The sequence below is a fragment of the Triturus cristatus genome, chromosome 2_2 (genome assembly GCF_964204655.1).
Source record: "Triturus cristatus chromosome 2_2, aTriCri1.1, whole genome shotgun sequence".
In the NCBI taxonomy this organism is placed as follows: Eukaryota; Metazoa; Chordata; class Amphibia; order Caudata; family Salamandridae; genus Triturus; species Triturus cristatus.
Genome location: NC_140582.1, coordinates 720,424,825 through 720,441,985, shown reverse-complemented (window position 1 = coordinate 720,441,985; position 17,161 = coordinate 720,424,825). Strand labels below are relative to the sequence as shown.

Genomic DNA, 17,161 nt, shown 5'->3' with positions numbered 1-17,161 from the left:
GCTGGATTAAAGTGGGTGGATTGGTGTGGGGTACATTGGGGTGGGGTGGATAGGAAAGGGGAGGACTGGATGGGCTGGATTGAAGTGGGATGGAGTGGAGTGGCGCAGACTGTATTGGATTAGGCTGGTTTGTAGTGAGTGGATTATTGTGGAGTGAGGTGGGGTGACTGGATTGGATTGGATTGGGGCAGATTGGATTTGGATGGATTGGTGTGGGGCAGTATGGATTGGGGTGGATTGGGCAGATAGGTATATGTTAGAACAAGATAACCATCATCTTTTGATGGCTGCATCCATGTGCAAAAACAAAAAAAAAAAACACGAGTCTGCAAAGTGATAAAAGAAGACTTGACAAAATGGAAGAGAGTTAACTATTGAAAATCAAACGTTGCAATTTTGGTCTGCTGGGCACGTTTTTGCCAGTCACAACCTTGAAACTACTGATTCAGCTCCATGGTTTGCCAATAATGTTGGCATGTAGCTAAAAGCAAGTTCACATTTCCTGAACCCGAGTTAAGTACAGTTCTGTTCCCATCACCTTTTTTATACGTGGGTTCATACTCTTGAGTGTGTTGCCGTTTCTTTGAAGGGCATTAGAAGCTAAACAGGACACCATTGTAACTCAATCATATCATGAGCAGAGGATGGGCCCTGATCAAGTTGAATCAATCAGTGCTTGATCCCTGCTCCACAGAAAGGAACAGAAATGATGTTTGGCCTGCAGCGACCAATTACTAAACTGTTAAGAAGAATGTAACACAAGCCAACAAATGGTAAACAATGGACAGGCTCCAAGCCCTTTTTGGACACAATAGTGCCTCACAAGTGCGACACATGAACTGTGCATGCTCAACCCTAAAAAGGACAAAATAATTAAGTAATGCTATCAGAAAATTTGCTGTATTATGCCACATAATTTACCTTTTCTTGCTGCATAATTTAGTCAACCCTACCACATAATTTTGCCTTTTCCTTCCTTATAATTCCAGTAGACCCGATTATGCCTCAAGTGTATTTTATATCATCTGGGACTAACTTGTCAAAAGCTCTCAAACAAACTCACTGCTGCAGCTTTTCCAGCATTTAGGATCAGGATACTTCCAAATTAAATCAGCATTTCGAAGATAAGCAATGGCATTTTAACATCCAAAGGCCATGTATGTCAGTCCGAAAAGATAAACCCAAGGGTAGGATCGATTGGTGAATTCCCGTCGAGAGCAGAGGAGGCTGCAATTGGTGTGGACAAGATCGTCACCAGCATCTCTGCAGTGCTTAATTTGAGCCAGGGGCAGGTGGGGACCACCAGCACTCATTTTTGGTGACCAACGCTTATTTTTACTCAACCCACTTTTACCCAGAGCCAGAAAAAGAAAAAACACAAAAAGAGGGAAAGAAGGAGGAAGAGAAAGACCGAAAAACTGTGACAAAGGGAGAACGCAGGGTCGAAAAAGAACTTGCAAGAGTGTGGCAAGAAGTGCCTGGTGGTGGGTTAAAGAGGCTTAAAATGTATTTAAAACTACCCAGTCTAGGTTTTGGACACCCCTGTTATTAGGTCTCGCCTGATCCAGCGCATGCGCTGGTCTGGCCGAGATATTTTGTATGCGCGTTTTCCAAGTGCTGCCTGTGGCCTAAAGCTTGTGTGCACGTGAGCGTGCACGCGCGCAGCCGCTATGTGTCTCGCCCTGCTTGATCGCGTCCGCGATCACTTTCACTTTCGCGGCCAATGCTTGTTGTCCTGGCCACAGAAAGAAGCATTGGTTTGCTCTCTGACTTGTGCCTCATGGTCGTAGCCCCAGAAAAATAACAGGGCAATTGACGCACTCGGTCACATGTTCAACATTTTACATGTGTTCATTTCTTATGCAACACTGGAAAGTTGCCATATTTCTATATAAAGTAGGAAAGCCTTTCACAATCGTAAAAGAGAAACATAAAAACGGAGTGGTGTTAACAATTCTATTGTTTGCCATCCTCTGGAAATAGAAGCGGTGCCACACAAAATTACACCCACAACCACCCCAAACGTGACGAAAATCACCGAGATTCACACCACCTGCAGTGGAGTAGTACAAAATGCGTGGTGCTCGCAAAGACCACCGTGTCACACTACATCACTAAAATTCAAAGGTCTTGTGTTGACTTTGGGCCCATCTTAATGGCACTCTCCAGCACAGTGTCGGGCGGCAGGATAAGAGGGGTCGAATGACATTAAACCTCCTCTTCGCTGATTTATGACTGCATTGCATGTGAAGAACGAGACCGCCTTTTCACCCCCGCTCAGCCAGTTGCTCCCTCCTCATAGACAATACAATATATAATTGCCTTATTATCACGCATCCACGTAGAGGTGACGCTAAACCTGAATCAAAGAAGTAGCTAGAACACTAAAACACCCCCACTTGAATCATACCTCTACGACGAGCACAGAGTGAACACACCTTACCATTAACCTTCCATCTATTTATCAATCCTTTTTCCCTTTCTTTATATTCATCCATCAATCCCTTCACCTTTCTGTCCATCCAGTACCCATCCGTTCACATTAACATACATCCTTTCATGCGCACTATCTGTCCATTCCCCATCCTTTCACTCATTCATCCTTTTATGTCTCAATATTTTCACACTTTCATCCCTACACGTGCTAATAACCTTATGGGTGACTGACGAGCTATAAAAACACCAATAGCACACATCTGTTTTCCCTTACAGCTATCCGTTGCTTAACCTTTTCACTCCATCCTTTCATTCTATTTTTTCAATCTTCCAAACATTCCCATTTCCAACTCCAATTTGTTTTGCTGGTTTCTGCTTTTGGTGCTCTCTTTTTTTCTGCGGTTGTTATGTGGTTTTTTGCTTAGCGCCGGGACACTCCTGGGAGTAGCCGCGCGCTTTAAATACCAAATTAACATAACATAACATAACATTCATTCCTACAACCGTCCATCCGAAATTTCACTTTTTTTTTATTTTGTTTCACGTTTCTTCCTTTCAGCCTTCCTTTTTTCTCCTGTTCATTTTTTTATTTCTAACTTTATTTTGTCTCATGTTTTTTTCTTTGTTATATCTCTCTCATGCATACTTTTTCTGTTTGTCCCTCTCTCAGTTTTGTCCCCTTTGTTCATCCTGACGTGATTTTCATTTCTCTTTTTCCTTTGCCTTTGGCCTCTGTCATGGTGTTCCTTATCCAATATTTATTAACGTTTTGTCTGCAGATGGAAGAGGTCACCAATGACTAATGTAACGTTTTATTGGGATCAAGTTCACCAGCCCACGGTCCCATGCAGCCCCCACTTAAGCTGCTTAAGCGGAGGGGATGAGGAGGGGTCACTATGCAACTGAGCTGAATTACTGTGTTGCTTCGCCTCTCTCGCTATTGCAACTAACCCTGGGCGTAGTGGGCGTAGTGGGGCTACGTGGAGCATCGCGTAGTGTGGCCAAATCTACGCACACTCGCGCACTCCACGTAGCCCCACTACGCGCCGCCCGCCTCCCGCCCGCCCTCAGTTTAAATTAATTAAAATTATTTTAAAGTAAGAAAATGCCTTACCTGAGGTGCGGCGTCCCGGGGCTCCCTCTTCCTGTTTCAACCGCAACTTCTTCCTCACAAATGCGCATGCGCGGACGCCCGCGCATGCACATGCGCATTTCTCGCGAGGAAGAGGGAGCCCCGGGACGCCGCACCTCAGGTAAGGCATTTTCTCACTTTAAAACACTTTAAATTATTTTAAAATGAGGGCGGGCGGGAGGCAGGTGGCGGGCAGCTCTGCTCCGCCGTGCCGTGTGCGTAGTGCTGCCTGCTACGCCTACTTTGTGGACCACGAAGCAGGCAGCACTACGTACACTCCGTGGGCGGAACGGAGCACTACGCCCACCCTTAATTGCAACCCTCGATGCAAATTATCGGATTTAAAGACTTCTTTTTATGTGCTAGTCATCTGGGCACAGGTGTGTTCATAATGCCAGACAAAGAAGTGAACATTCAGATCCAAAGCTTACAAAAGGATTCAGTTCACTAAAGCCCAGATTCTCTACGCAAAATGGCAGAAGCTGGTGCAAACCTTAATCTCTATTTTTGAGAGCTAAAGTGTCTTTATGATGAAACCTGACCTCTATGCAGGACCTAAAATGATTTGTGCCTTGAAGAGGTAATTGCTAATACTTGTAAATAGAAGCAGAGACCCCAGTGAGCTACACATTTTAAAATAGAGGCAAGATGTAACCATGTTTACAGTATGCACGGATTGCGTTTTTCTTCCCACATTTGTTTGGACATGTTGTGTTATGTTATGAGAATTTGAAGAGCGCACAACTCACCCAGGAGGGTATCCTGGAGCTGAAGCAGGAGCTGTATGGGCCGAGCCATTGTCGAGTCTAGGTGAAGAACCAGGTCTTCAGTTTTTGAGGTACATAGGGTGATGTGAGTGTGGGGTGGGAGGGTGAGGATTAACCCTGGCACTCACCATATTAAGGTAAAACCTCTTACATGCATAATTAATGACAACCATGAACACATGAAACACTCCCAGGATGCATTTTTAGGTCTTGCCTAGGATAGCGCGTGTGCTGTCTGTTGAGAAACATGTTGTTAGTTTACAGGGGCTTAGAGTCAGCCCATTGCTTACCAATGGTTAGCTTCATTGTCACTCTAATTTTCCTGCTTCCTATTTGCCAGCTTCCACAGGGTTTCCTTTCACTTCTTGTGTTTGTCCCTCCCCTTGAACATGGATGCATTACTCATGTCCTTCCACTTTTTATTCATCAGGTGCTACTTTTTTTTCATTTTGTTTAAGCATTCTACGAGAGTTTTGGTGTTTTCCATCTGTGTGCCTCATGTACTTCTATCAACTCCGTCTTTATCTTTCTCACTTTCTCACCCTTCTTGCTTCCTCCATGCCCACCTTCCCTTGCCATTCTTGTTTCCCCACCACCCCTTGCGTTTGCTATCCTAGCCCTGTCTGCCCACCCTCCATTGCCCGTTTGCTTCCCCAGCCCATCCTGCCCAATCTCCGTTGTCCGTGTGTTTCTCCATCCCCCCACATTTGTCAGCTTGATTCCCCATCACCCATTATCAGATTGCTGCCCCACATGCTCCCGCCCACTCCCCATTGTCAGCTCCCTCTCTCATATCCCCTGCCCCCTCCATTGTCAGTGTGCAGCCCCATCCCCCTCCACCCACTCACCACTGTCAATGCCCCATCGCCTCTTGCCTGCCCTTATGGCCGGAGTGACTACCGGACCTATCAGTATGGGACCAGTATTGATGCTGGGCACCAGCTGGCCATGTTCCTATTTGCAGCACTTCTAAATAAACAATGCGAAAACAAATGGTTGGTTTTAAAGAGTACTTAAAACAAACTTTAAAACAATTTGTTTTTGCATTTTTTATTTAGAATAAAATGCCCAGTAACCAGTCTGGCCCTGCCCACCCTCCATTGTCATCTTGCTTCCCCATTACTTCCCGCCCACCCTCTGTTGCCAGCTTACCTCACCAGCCACTCCTGTCTATCCTCCACATCCGCTTGCGACTCTAGCCTCTTGCGCCCATGTTCCTTTGTCTGTGTGCATCCCCATTCTCTTTCGGGTGTCCTTTTACCCACCCACATCCTTCTCTTCCACACTCCCTTTCTTTGTGTTGCCTCGTCCCCCAACCCACTCCCTTGTTTGTTTTGTAGGTCTCGCTGAGCAAGCGCATGCGCTGCTCTGAAACATTTAGTAGGTGAGTTTTCAAAGTGCTACCCCACACTTTGGCTGGCTTAGCGCTTGCATTCATGCTAGCGTGCACGCGCGCAGACGCCAGCTGTCTTTCACAGGTGATTAAGTGCACCACTCGGCCGCACGCCTTGTTTTCTTTCATAGCCTTCTTTTGATCGTCGAGTCCTGTTTTTTAAATCGATCTGACGAGGGCAGAATCCTCAAATTTATTGACGTCATCTCGGACAGAAAGAAAGTTTCTTGTTTTTTTTTCTTTTCTCGTGCTTGTTTTTATGCGCAGGGAGGCCGAGGACATGGCTGAACCGATAGCTTTTCAGCTGCGTGGCCGAAACAAATCTGACGAGGGCAGAATACTTGAATTTATTTACGTCATCTCAGACAGAAAGAAAGTTTCTTGTCCTTAGTTCAAGCTAAACAGCCAACTGCTGTTTATTTAATTAAATGCAGCTTTTCTGCGGGCCGGCATATTGCATAATGTTTCCAATGCCACAATGTCATCCTTAAGATATCAGTACCGTAGCTTGCTGGTGCACTCTTCTCGCTTCATGTACCACTGACATCCATTGTGTGAAGTGTATTGTGTTCGCTATCATTGCCAGTTATTCTCAATTACCGAAATAGAGCCTCACAAGACAATTTGTGATGTATTTCATCCGAGAAAGTAATACTAGTACTAACAAGTTTACTGTATAAATAACAATATTTCTTAGGAAAGCAAACACATTTGTTGGGCATTACTTTGAAAATACACATTTACATGAAAATCTTTTTTTTATTGTTACCTCACATTAAACTTGCACTGGTTATAGAAATATCTGATTTGTAACTGGCATTACATCGGTGATGGTATCACAGCCAATCGAAGGGTGAAGCGATTGATTAAAGGTTTTTATATAATTGACACAAATAAAACTTATTTTGTGCTCCCTCATGCGTGGTGCATTGTAAAAGCACACGGCGAATAATTTCGTCTGAGTGCGTCTGCCACGTGCAGAGCTTTAACTCCATCTGTTTACCAAATCAACTATTAATTAAAGATTGCACATCATTTTATTAAATCTAGTCTAGGAAGGAAATATGTACCTCACCAGGCGAGGCAAGCAACCTTTAAAAAAGCACATTTATATGCCTGTTTTTAGCACATTGCCTATAAAGTTTGTATGATTTCAATATGTGTACAACCTGTATGTGTACATTACATCCTTCTACCCACTGTCTTTAACCTTTCTTTAACTACATCTTTCAAGATTTTAACCACGTCCACCACCACCACATCCACCCCCACGTTCACCACCACATCCAGCACCACATCCACCACCACCACATCCACCACCACCATGTCCACCACCACCACATCCACCACATCCACCACCACCACATCCACCACCACGTCCACCACCACCACGTCCACCACCACCACGTCCACCACCACCATGTCCACCACCACGTCCACCACCACGTCCACCACCACGTCCACCACCACGTCCACCACCGTGTCCACCACCATGTCCACCACCATGTCCACCACCACGTCCACCACCACATCCACCACCATGTCTACCACCACGTCCACCACATCCACCACCACGTCCACCACCACCACATCCACCACCACGTCCACCACCACCACGTCCACCACCACTACGTCCACCACGTCCACCACCACCATGTCCACCACCACCATGTCCACCTCCACCCCCACATCCACTACCACCAACACAACCACATCCACCATGTCCACCACCACATCCACCACCACCACATCCACCACCACGTCCACCAATACCACCACGTCCTCCACCACCACCATATCCACCACCACATCCACCACCACCACCATGTCCACCACCATCTCCACCACCACGTCCACCACCAACACCAATACCATGTCCACCACCACCAACACATCCACCAACACCAACAAATCCACCACCACGTTCACCACCACCACCACCACGTTCACTACCACTACCACGTCCACCACCACTACCTCCACCACCTCCACCACCACGTCCACCACCACCACATCCACCATGTCCACCACATCTACCACCACCACCATGTCCACCACCACACATCCACCACCACTACCACGTCCACCACCACGTCGACCACCACCACATCCACCACCACCACGTCCACCACCACCAACACCACTACGTCCACCACCACCTGTGATGGGTAAAGTGTCACTGGAAGGCAGAGGTAATAGGAGTGTCAACCCTGCCTGTGCATGGGACATTTAAGTATGCATTGGGTGCAAGAAGATGGGAATAGGGGCTAGAAGTATTACACCAGACCCAAGATACATTTTGAAGAGGCACAATGTCACAGGGGCTCCTGTAAAAGCACTTGCAGCTTCTCTACCTCACAGAGGTATACCTGCACGAGCCACTCATTCAAAACAAGCATTGGCATAGGTCTCGCCTTTGGGACCTTATAAGTATTTAGCCATGCAACACTTGATGTTGTTGCACCAAGGATATTGTGCTGGATAACTAAACACTTATAAGGTCCCAAAGGCGAGACCTATTGGCTATGCCAATGCTTGTTTTTAGAGCTGGCAGCGGGGTAAAACCTTGAGCCCAGGCACTTATTGTTTTCCAAAGTAAGCACTGTCTAACGGGTCTGGTTAGCACTGCTCTGCGGCACTCCTATCGTGGCACCCTACGACCCGCTCAGCAGGCAGATTGCTCCAGTAAGGGGAGAGGGGAAATCAAAACTCGTAGCAATCAGAAACCGACCACTGTAACTTTTTATTATCCTTTGGACTAGTCTAGAAAAAAACGTTTAATGTTGAATTTGCCAATGCATACCTTAACAGCAGGCGAAATCTAGCTCCACTCCACAACAGCTGAACGAGAGCTGATCATCACAGCACCAGGGGCGTAACTACCGCAGAACAAGCGGGAAGACACCCACAAGCAAGGGGGCTTATCTTCAAGTCGTTAATTACTCTCCATTTTACACAACAAAATGACACCCGAATCTGTTCCATACGAATACTATTTAGCCATGCTTCACAACGTTTTCCCGTCTCGTCAAGCCACAATAACACTTCAAAAATAGGATGTTTTTGAAAACGTTCGTATGTTTTACTAGTTTGAAAAAAGTAAAAATAAAGTAAAGGGGGATTTACTTTCAAATAATGATATACTTTTTATTAGGCGTTCACAGTCCTGGATGTTTTGCGTTTTATGAATTAAATATGCCATGATATTAAGAAGCAGATGTTTTCATGAGCTTTGACGTATCAAGTAACAATCATTTAAGGGCTGTACTTATATTAATTGCTTGGTCTCAAAAACTAGTCTGAACAGGCATCCTTGTGTGGATTGAGCCCTGCACCCATCACCTCTGATAGCAGGTGGCATAAGTGTCATTAAGAAAACGTGCCTGTGAGATGCACTTAAAACCTTTACATTGATTAAAGGATCACCGCCAGTGTAGACGGCTAAAGAGAAAGAGGTAAAGTTCTTGCCAAACAATATATTAGAACAATAGGCATGCGTGTAGCGCAGAAGCCACATTTTTTGCCATCGTGTTCGGTCATTGTGAAAGAGACACGGTAGACAGAAACACACATTTTACCTCCGCTGTTGGGCTTCATATGTAACGAATTTCCCAGAAGAGGATAAGTAGGGCTAACGCCTGGAATCCGCTTCATAATGTTCCATTTTCTGATGTAGTCACGCAGCAAAGGCAGTGTGAAAAAAGTAAACAGAGCACACAACAACGTGGCCCCAGCCGTCCACCAAAGCGCCTGAGCGCCCCCGTCCAGCAACATTATGAGTGGCGCTGTCAGCTCTGAATAGTTACGGCACCGTGCCTACAGTGTGCGAGGCAGGAAGAAGGAGTGGTATATAGAGGTATCGCTATCACTAGAGCTGTGCGAAATATGTCTTCCCGCCCCTTTTTACAGAGAGCTTAAAGCGTCAGCACTTGAAGCTTCCGCATAACTAACGTGAGGGTGGACACTGGGAGGAGCTTGCATGAATAAGTAGAGTGAGTCGTACTGGTAAGATAACCCATGACCACATGAACTTAAGAAAACGCAATTCAGGACAGTCCCTGACTGGCCAATCCTAAACTATAAAATGGCTGGCTCCATTAGCGTTTGCTTTCCTTTTGATACCTAGAAGGGGATAGGGTCTTGGGGGGCAGCTGACCACAGGGAGGCCTGCCCCCCAAGGAAAGTTTGGGGAATGGAGCAGTCTGGCGACTGCTGCAAGGTTTGAGCTGTTTTTGATATTTGATATTTGAGGGGTATTTCTAAAGCGCAACGTACGCTCCGGAGGGAGCATCTTGGCGCTGAGGATCCTGAAAGACCCAGACCATGAGAATTTATAAGGAAGCTTTGGAGTAATCATCCGAGAGATTAAAGATCCATGTCTTTAGGAGCTTTCTAAAGGGTTTTTCCTGGGTTTGTTGTCTGAGTGTTTTGGGCAGTTTGTTCCAAGCTTTGGCTGCAAGGAAACTGAGAGTCTTCTCACCCTTCGTTTTCAGATTGTATTTAGGGGGAAGGATGAGGTTGTCGTGGGTCGAACGAAGGTGACGGTTGGGCAAATAGTGGGGAAAGCGCTTGGTGAGATATTTAGGGCCTGTTTGGTTGTAGGCACGAAAGGCTATAATCAGGATTTTGAAAAGAATCCTCTTGTGAAGGGGGAGCCAGTGAAGTGAACGAAGCGCTGCAGAGATAGAGGATCGGCGGGGTAGGCCCAAGACAAGACGGGCAGCTGTATGCAGAACGCTCTGCAGTTTTTGGGTGGTGCTCTTTTTGACTCCTGCAAGCAGGCCGTTGCAGTAGTCCAGTCGTGAGATTATGAGTGCTACTGCTACTGTTTTTCTGGCATCGACGGGGAGGAAGTCGAAGAACTTTCTCAGGGATCTGATCGTTCCGAAGCATTTGCCTGCGACGGTTCTGGCATGCTGCTCAAAGGAGAGTTCGGAGTCAAAGATTACGCCGAGATTCCGGGCTGACGATACTGTCTGGGGGGGGGGCAGCAGAATTATCCGGCCACCAAAGTGCTGGAGAGAAGGAGCTGTTGATACCAATCGGGAGGATCTCCATTTTACTCGAGTTGCATTTCAAATGGTTGTTGTCCATCCATCGAAATACTTCGGTCAGGCAGTGTTTCAGGTTAAGTTCAGCTTTGGTGGATCGTTCGTCCAGTGGCACAATGAGTTGTGTGTCATCGGCATACGAAGTGACAGGTATGCCGAATGATTCTATCAAATTAAGAAGGGGAATAAGGTAAATGTTAAAAAGGAGGGGGCTAAGGATGGATCCTTGCGGGACGCCTGAGGGGACAAGTTTGTCTTTGGAGTGGAATGCGCCCAGAGCGACTGTTTGGGATCGGTCGGAGAGAAAAGACTTTAACCAAGATAGGGCGGAGTCAGAGATGCCAATGTCCCTGAGTCTACTGATGAGGATGGCGTGGGAGATGGTATCAAACGCCGCCGTTAAGTCGAGGAGGATTAGAATGGAGTTTTTTCTCTGATCTTTTAGGGATTTTATGGTGTCAGACAGTTCGATAAGAGCGGTTTCTGTCGAATGCTTGGGGCGGAAACCAGATTGTTGGGGATGAAGAAGGTTGTTTTCATCCAGGTAGCGTTTAAGTTCGTTGTGGACTAGGTGTTCCGTAATTTTTCCCAAAGCCGGGAGTAGCGAAATTGGGCGGAGGTTGGTTAGGTCAGTTGGGGATTTATTTGCCTTCTTCATAAGGGGTTTGACTATTCCTTTTTTCCAACGACTGGGTACTGAACCTGAGCTAAGCGAGGAGTTGATTAGGTTGTTGATGGTCGGGTTAACCTCGTCAATTAATTGGTGAAGTATCTTAGGGGGACAAGGATCGGACGGAGCGCCCGATTTGCAGGCCAGGATGGCTTTTCTCGACTGCTCAAAAGTGACAGAGGGGAAACTACTTAGTGTGCAGCCTTGGGGGACCAGTGGAAGGGGCACAAGGGGAGTGGTGGGGGGGGGGGAATTGATTTGGATAGAGGCAATTTTGTCCTCGAAGTAATCAGAAATTTGGTCACAGAATTTCTGGGAAGGGGGGATTTCAGGTACGAGTGCCTTAGGCTGCGTGAAGGATTTAACTATAGCGAACAGCACCTTTTGTTTTTGGCCAGCGTTTTTGATGGCGTTGACGTAGTAGTTTTTTTTAGCCAGTTTGATTTCCAACAGGTAATTTTTCCTTGTCGCGATATAGGAAATACGGTTAGTGGCCTCGTATGTCTTTCGCCAGTTTCTTTCTGCTTTTTTACATAGCCGATGCGCATTTGCAAGTTCCTGGTGTGAACCAGGGGGCATTTGTTTTGGTTTTTTCCCGGGAGGTGCGAGGGCGTGGTGGCGGGAGTCTGGATTTAATTTCTTGAGTGATCCAGTTGTGAAAAAGATCGGCGTCGGTGTCGACAATGCCGGAAAGGGTGGGTGCTTGAGTTTGCATTGAGGGATTAAGAGTGATGTTATCCTGAACCTTTTTCCAATTGATATGATTATCAGGGCGAGAGACAGCTTTGTTACGGTTGGGTAAATTTTCGCTCAGAATGTGGAATGGAATTCGGGAGTGGTCAGACCAGATCTGAGACAAAGGGGATAGTGTGATCAAGGAGGGAGAGTTTGTGCAGACTCCATCCAGGGTGTGGCCTAGGGAGTGGGTTGGTGAGGTGACAAGTTGCTTAAAATTGAACATGTCGAGGGTTTGTACGAAATTGATGGTTTGAGCATCTATTTTCGATTCTAGATGAAGGTTAAAATCACCAAGGAGGGTGAAGAATGGATATCTGAGTGAGAATTGTCCTAAGGAATCATACAGTGAGTCGAGGAACTCAGATGCGTTACCGGGTGGGCGGTATATCAGACCGCCTGTGAACGAAGTATGTTCGTTCAATTTAATAGAGAAGCCTAGTCCTTCTGTCTTTTTTAAAGGCTCTAGACTAAAGGTGTGGCAAGGGAGGGTGTCTTTAAGGATGATAGCGACACCTCCACCTCGGCCCTTAGCTCTATCTTCCCTGAGGAGCGAATATCCTAGGGGAAGGGCAACAGCAATATCAGGATTACTATCTGCTGTCAGCCATGTCTCAGTTATCATGAGGCAGTCTAGGTCGGACTCCAAGATAAGGTCGTGTATATCTTGGTTGTGCTTGCACATGGATCGTGCGTTGATCAGACCACCTTTGAGGGAGGGCAGGGGAGCCTGAGGTGTATTGGCCGATGGGATAGTTGAGAAGAGGCCAGTAGACCAGTGGCAGTGTTTGCAACTGACTGGGCCAGAAAGTGCGGCTGGGTCTAGTATACATGGACACTGTTTAGTGACCTGTAGTTGAAGGAGGTCGCTAGGTTGGTAGGAGATGTGGGAGGAAGGATGGGCAGAGTTTCCTGCGCCTGTCGCGGTCTTGTCGCGGACGGGCGCAGACGGGCTTGCCTTAGGCAAGCTGCGCTCCCTGCCTAGGCACATGTTATAGGAAATGAGATGCAAGGGGCGTGGCCTCAAGGGGGCGTGACTAGCGAGCACACCTGCGATGGCGGCCGCTCAAACAACAAACAAACAATTACCACCGCAGCGATCAGTCGGCTGCGTGGTATGAGGTCTGTCAGCGGATCAGGTAGGCTTTTGGGAGTTCGTGATATCAACTGTTAAAAGCAAGTGACACAGTGTAAACAATTTTAAAATAAGTAAAAATTGTACCGCCAGAGCCCGGCTTCCGCCTCAGGTCTGGGAATCTGGATTCTGAAGAGGCTTGCGAAACGGCGCCTTATAACAGGGCAGGGGACGTGGCCTCAAGGGGGCGTGGCTAGCGAGCACACCTGCGATGGCGGCCGCTCAAACAACAAACAAACAATTACCACCGCAGCGATCAGTCGGCTGCGTGGTATGAGGTCTGTCAGCGGATCAGGTAGGCTTTTGGGAGTTCGTGATATCAACTGTTAAAAGCAAGTGACACAATGTAAACAATTTTAAAATAAGTAAAAAGTGTGCCGCCAGAGCCCGGCTTCCGCCTCAGGTCTGGGAATCTGGATTCTGAAGAGGCTTGCGAAACGGCGCCTTATAACAGGGCAGGGGGCGTGGCCTCAAGGGGGCGTGGCTAGCGAGCACACCTTCGATGGCGGCCGCTCAAACAACAAACAAACAATTACCACCGCAGCGATCAGTCGGCTGCGTGGTATGAGGTCTGTCAGCGGATCAGGTAGGCTTTTGGGAGTTCGTGATATCAACTGTTAAAAGCAAGTGACACAATGTAAACAATTTTAAAAATAAGTAAAAAGTGTACCGCCAGAGCCCGGCTTCCGCCTCAGGTCTGTGAATCTGGATTCTGAAGAGGCTTGCGAAACGGCGCCTTATAACAGGGCAGGGGGCGTGGCCTCAAGGGGGCGTGGCTAGCGAGCACACCTGCGATGGCGGCCGCTCAAACAACAAACAAACAATTACCACCGCAGCGATCAGTCGGCTGCGTGGTATGAGGTCTGTCAGCGGATCAGGTAGGCTTTTGGGAGTTCGTGATATCAATTGTTAAAAGCAAGTGACACAATGTAAACAATTTTAAAATAAGTAAAAAGTGTACCGCCAGAGCCCGGCTTCCGCCTCAGGTCTGGGAATCTGGATTACACTACAATGTAGCCCAGGGGTATAGATGCAGCCATTTTCTGATACCAGCCACCATTTTTTAGTGGTGACACGGTGGCTGGTAGCATTTCTCAGAGCGTTTTTTTGAGTTTTGTGAAATTGTTAGTTAGCGTCTTGTGAGTAGTTTGCTTTCAATAACTGCTGGTTAGCGAAATGTCATCTGAAGCCAAGGTCGCGGTTCCTGGAAGAGGTGGGGCGGCTGCAGGGGCGGCTCCTCCACGAGGGCGGAGGAGCTTCGCCCCACTGCTTTCTCACAGTGCGAGAAAGTCAAAACATAAAATGGTAATAACTTTTGGTTATTACCATTTTATGTTTCTTTCTGCATTGCGGGCGGGCAGGTAGGTGGAGCTGCCCAGGCAGGACAGTAGTGGTTTCCCCATTCCTGAGTATGCATGACTGGTTTGGTCGGCCCTCTCGGGCCGCCCAAACCAGTCATGCACAGTCTGTTCTTCTCCATGCAGGCTGCATTGCAGCATACATGGAGAACATGCAGTTCCCTACAGCCCCTTGCTGGGGGGCGTCCCGACCAATCACAACGCTGCTTAGGGTAGGGAAGAGAGGCTCCCTGCTTCCTGTTCCTGCTGGAGGCAGAAGAGCAGGAGCAGACCGAGCAGTGAAGACGCGGGACCTGGGACCCGGGAATTTTTATTATTGAACCCCCCCTCCCTGCGTGACCCCCTTCCCCTGCTGCCCCACCCCGCTTCTGCCCCCCCACCCGTGAGCCATGCCGGTCACGACTGGGTGGCTGGATCTGCTGGCGAGTGACGCAGCATGTGGAGGTCAGCCAAGGCATAGGGCATCAGCAGGGGGCGCAGCTGCGATAATGGCCTGCTCTCCGTCGCGCCTGAACCCTGCTGTTCTGGTGTTGGCAATGGTTTGCACTTTTGTTCAAGTAGGGACCCTTGCTTCTTGTCAGGGTAAGGGAGTTACGCCCTTAGACAACCCCTGCTCACCCGCTTGGTAGTTCGGCATGAGCAGCCAGGCTTATTTCAAAGGCAGTGTGTAAAGCATTTGTGCACACATACAGTAACACTGTGAAAACACTACAAATGGACACCAGACCAGTTTAGACAAGCATTGGCATAGCCAATAGGTCTCGCCTTTGGGACCTTATAAGTGTTTAGCCATGCAACAGTTGCATAACTAAATACGTATAAGGTCCCAAAAGCGAGACCTATTGGCTATGCAAAGCGGCTGTGCGGCCGCTTAAGTTAAAGTGATCGCGATCGGGATCACGATCAAACATCAAAGCGGCTGTGCAGCCGCGAAAGTGAAAGTAATTGTGGTAAAGCGCGGCGCGCGCGCGCGCGCACATGCACTGTAGCTCTAGGCTGGCCTGGTAGCACTTTTTGGAGCCCTCTCAATAAGTCTCGCCAGACCAGCGCATGCACTGGGTCAGGCGAGACCTAAAAAATGGGGAATCTTTATCTAAACAAAACAAGACCAATATGACAAAAATCCACCTTACATATATCAAGATCTCACCAAGGATAGGTTATTCAAAAAAAGAAAGCTTGTAGCAACAAATAACTCCACCTTGGGCTATTACGACATCAAGACAGATGAAAATCTTAAAGTGCGGCACCGACCGCAAGGTGCGCGGTGTCAGGGCTGGAGTCACATGGACCTCAAAGAACAGTACCTTGACAAACGATGAAAACAAAGACGGTGCATGGCGTTGGGGAGGTGATGCTTTGTCGGTTACTTATGACCACAGGGGAGCTGAGACGTCATTTCCTTACTGCGATGCAGGGGAGGTGAGGCATCGGTTCCTTATGACGAGGCAGGGTCGATCGATTTGGGAGCTCACCCACATCAGGTATCGGCTCTGCGATGATGGAGCACCGGCGTAGATGAGGTTGGGGCTGCGGTGCGTCGTGAGCATCCCTAGCGGTGCCCTCGGCTCCAGTGCAGGCAGTGGCCTCGGTAACGGCATCAGAGTTGCTACTTCCTTCTGCGGCAGCTGAAACAGCAGTTCCAGGTGCAGGAGGAAATGAAGTCCTTGTGTGCCTGAGACTTCGGAACAGGAGGCACGCTCTAGACCAAGCCCTTGGAGATCTTCTTCAAGCAGGATACACAGCACACAAAAAAGTCATGGTCCTCGCCTTAGCAGAAAAAGCCACTGAAGGCCAATTGCACACAGCACACAGCAAAGGGGGCAGTACGTCTCCTTCAGTTTTCCCAGCTCTTTTCCTTGGCAAAGGTTCTTTCTGAGTCCAGAAGAAATCTAAAGTTTTGGGGACTGGGCCCCAATATTTATACCACATTTTCCTTTGTGCTCTTGTGGCAGAGAGACTCTCAGCTCACTCCAAACCAGTTCCGTCCTCTCTAGCCCAGCTTCCTGGCAGGAGGTGGAGACAGCATTGTGTAAGGCAGACAGGGCCAATTCAGGTGCAAGGAAATCTCCTCTCACTACTCTAAATGCAGCCCAGGTCTATTCAGCCCAGCCCCCACTCATCCAGGAAAGGCGGGACACACCTCAACCCCCCCCCCCACCCAGGGGCTGTCTACAACGAATGCACATCCACAGCCCATGTCACTTTACAGCCAGACAGTCAATCCACAACCGAGCAGAGGCACATAGGATGTATAAGCAATGAAAAGCCTACTTTCTAAAACTGGCATAATTTAAAAACCATCTTTACTAAAAGATGTGTGATTAAATTCTGAGTTCAGAGAGTCCAAACTCTATATCTCAATCTTGTCCCAATGGGAAGTTATTCTTGTAAGCTGGTAGGAAATAAGAAAATATTTCCCACTCTATCCTATGGAACAAATAGCCTTTCAAGAGTGAAAAACAAAATACACTGTATTTCACT

At 47.8% G+C, this 17,161-nt stretch overlaps 1 protein-coding gene across 1 annotated transcript in view; it reads right to left on the bottom strand.

Annotated features, from left to right (window-relative positions):
• CYP4V2 (cytochrome P450 family 4 subfamily V member 2) overlaps nucleotides 1-9,606 on the bottom strand; it is a 344,463-nt gene extending 334,857 nt beyond the window's left edge. The window contains exon 1 of the mRNA XM_085641978.1: nucleotides 9,307-9,606. Coding sequence (XP_085498104.1) covers nucleotides 9,307-9,502 — 196 coding nt within the window. The 5' untranslated portion in view covers nucleotides 9,503-9,606. The remainder of the gene's footprint in view (nucleotides 1-9,306) is intronic.
• Nucleotides 9,607-17,161: the final 7,555 nt, after the last annotated feature.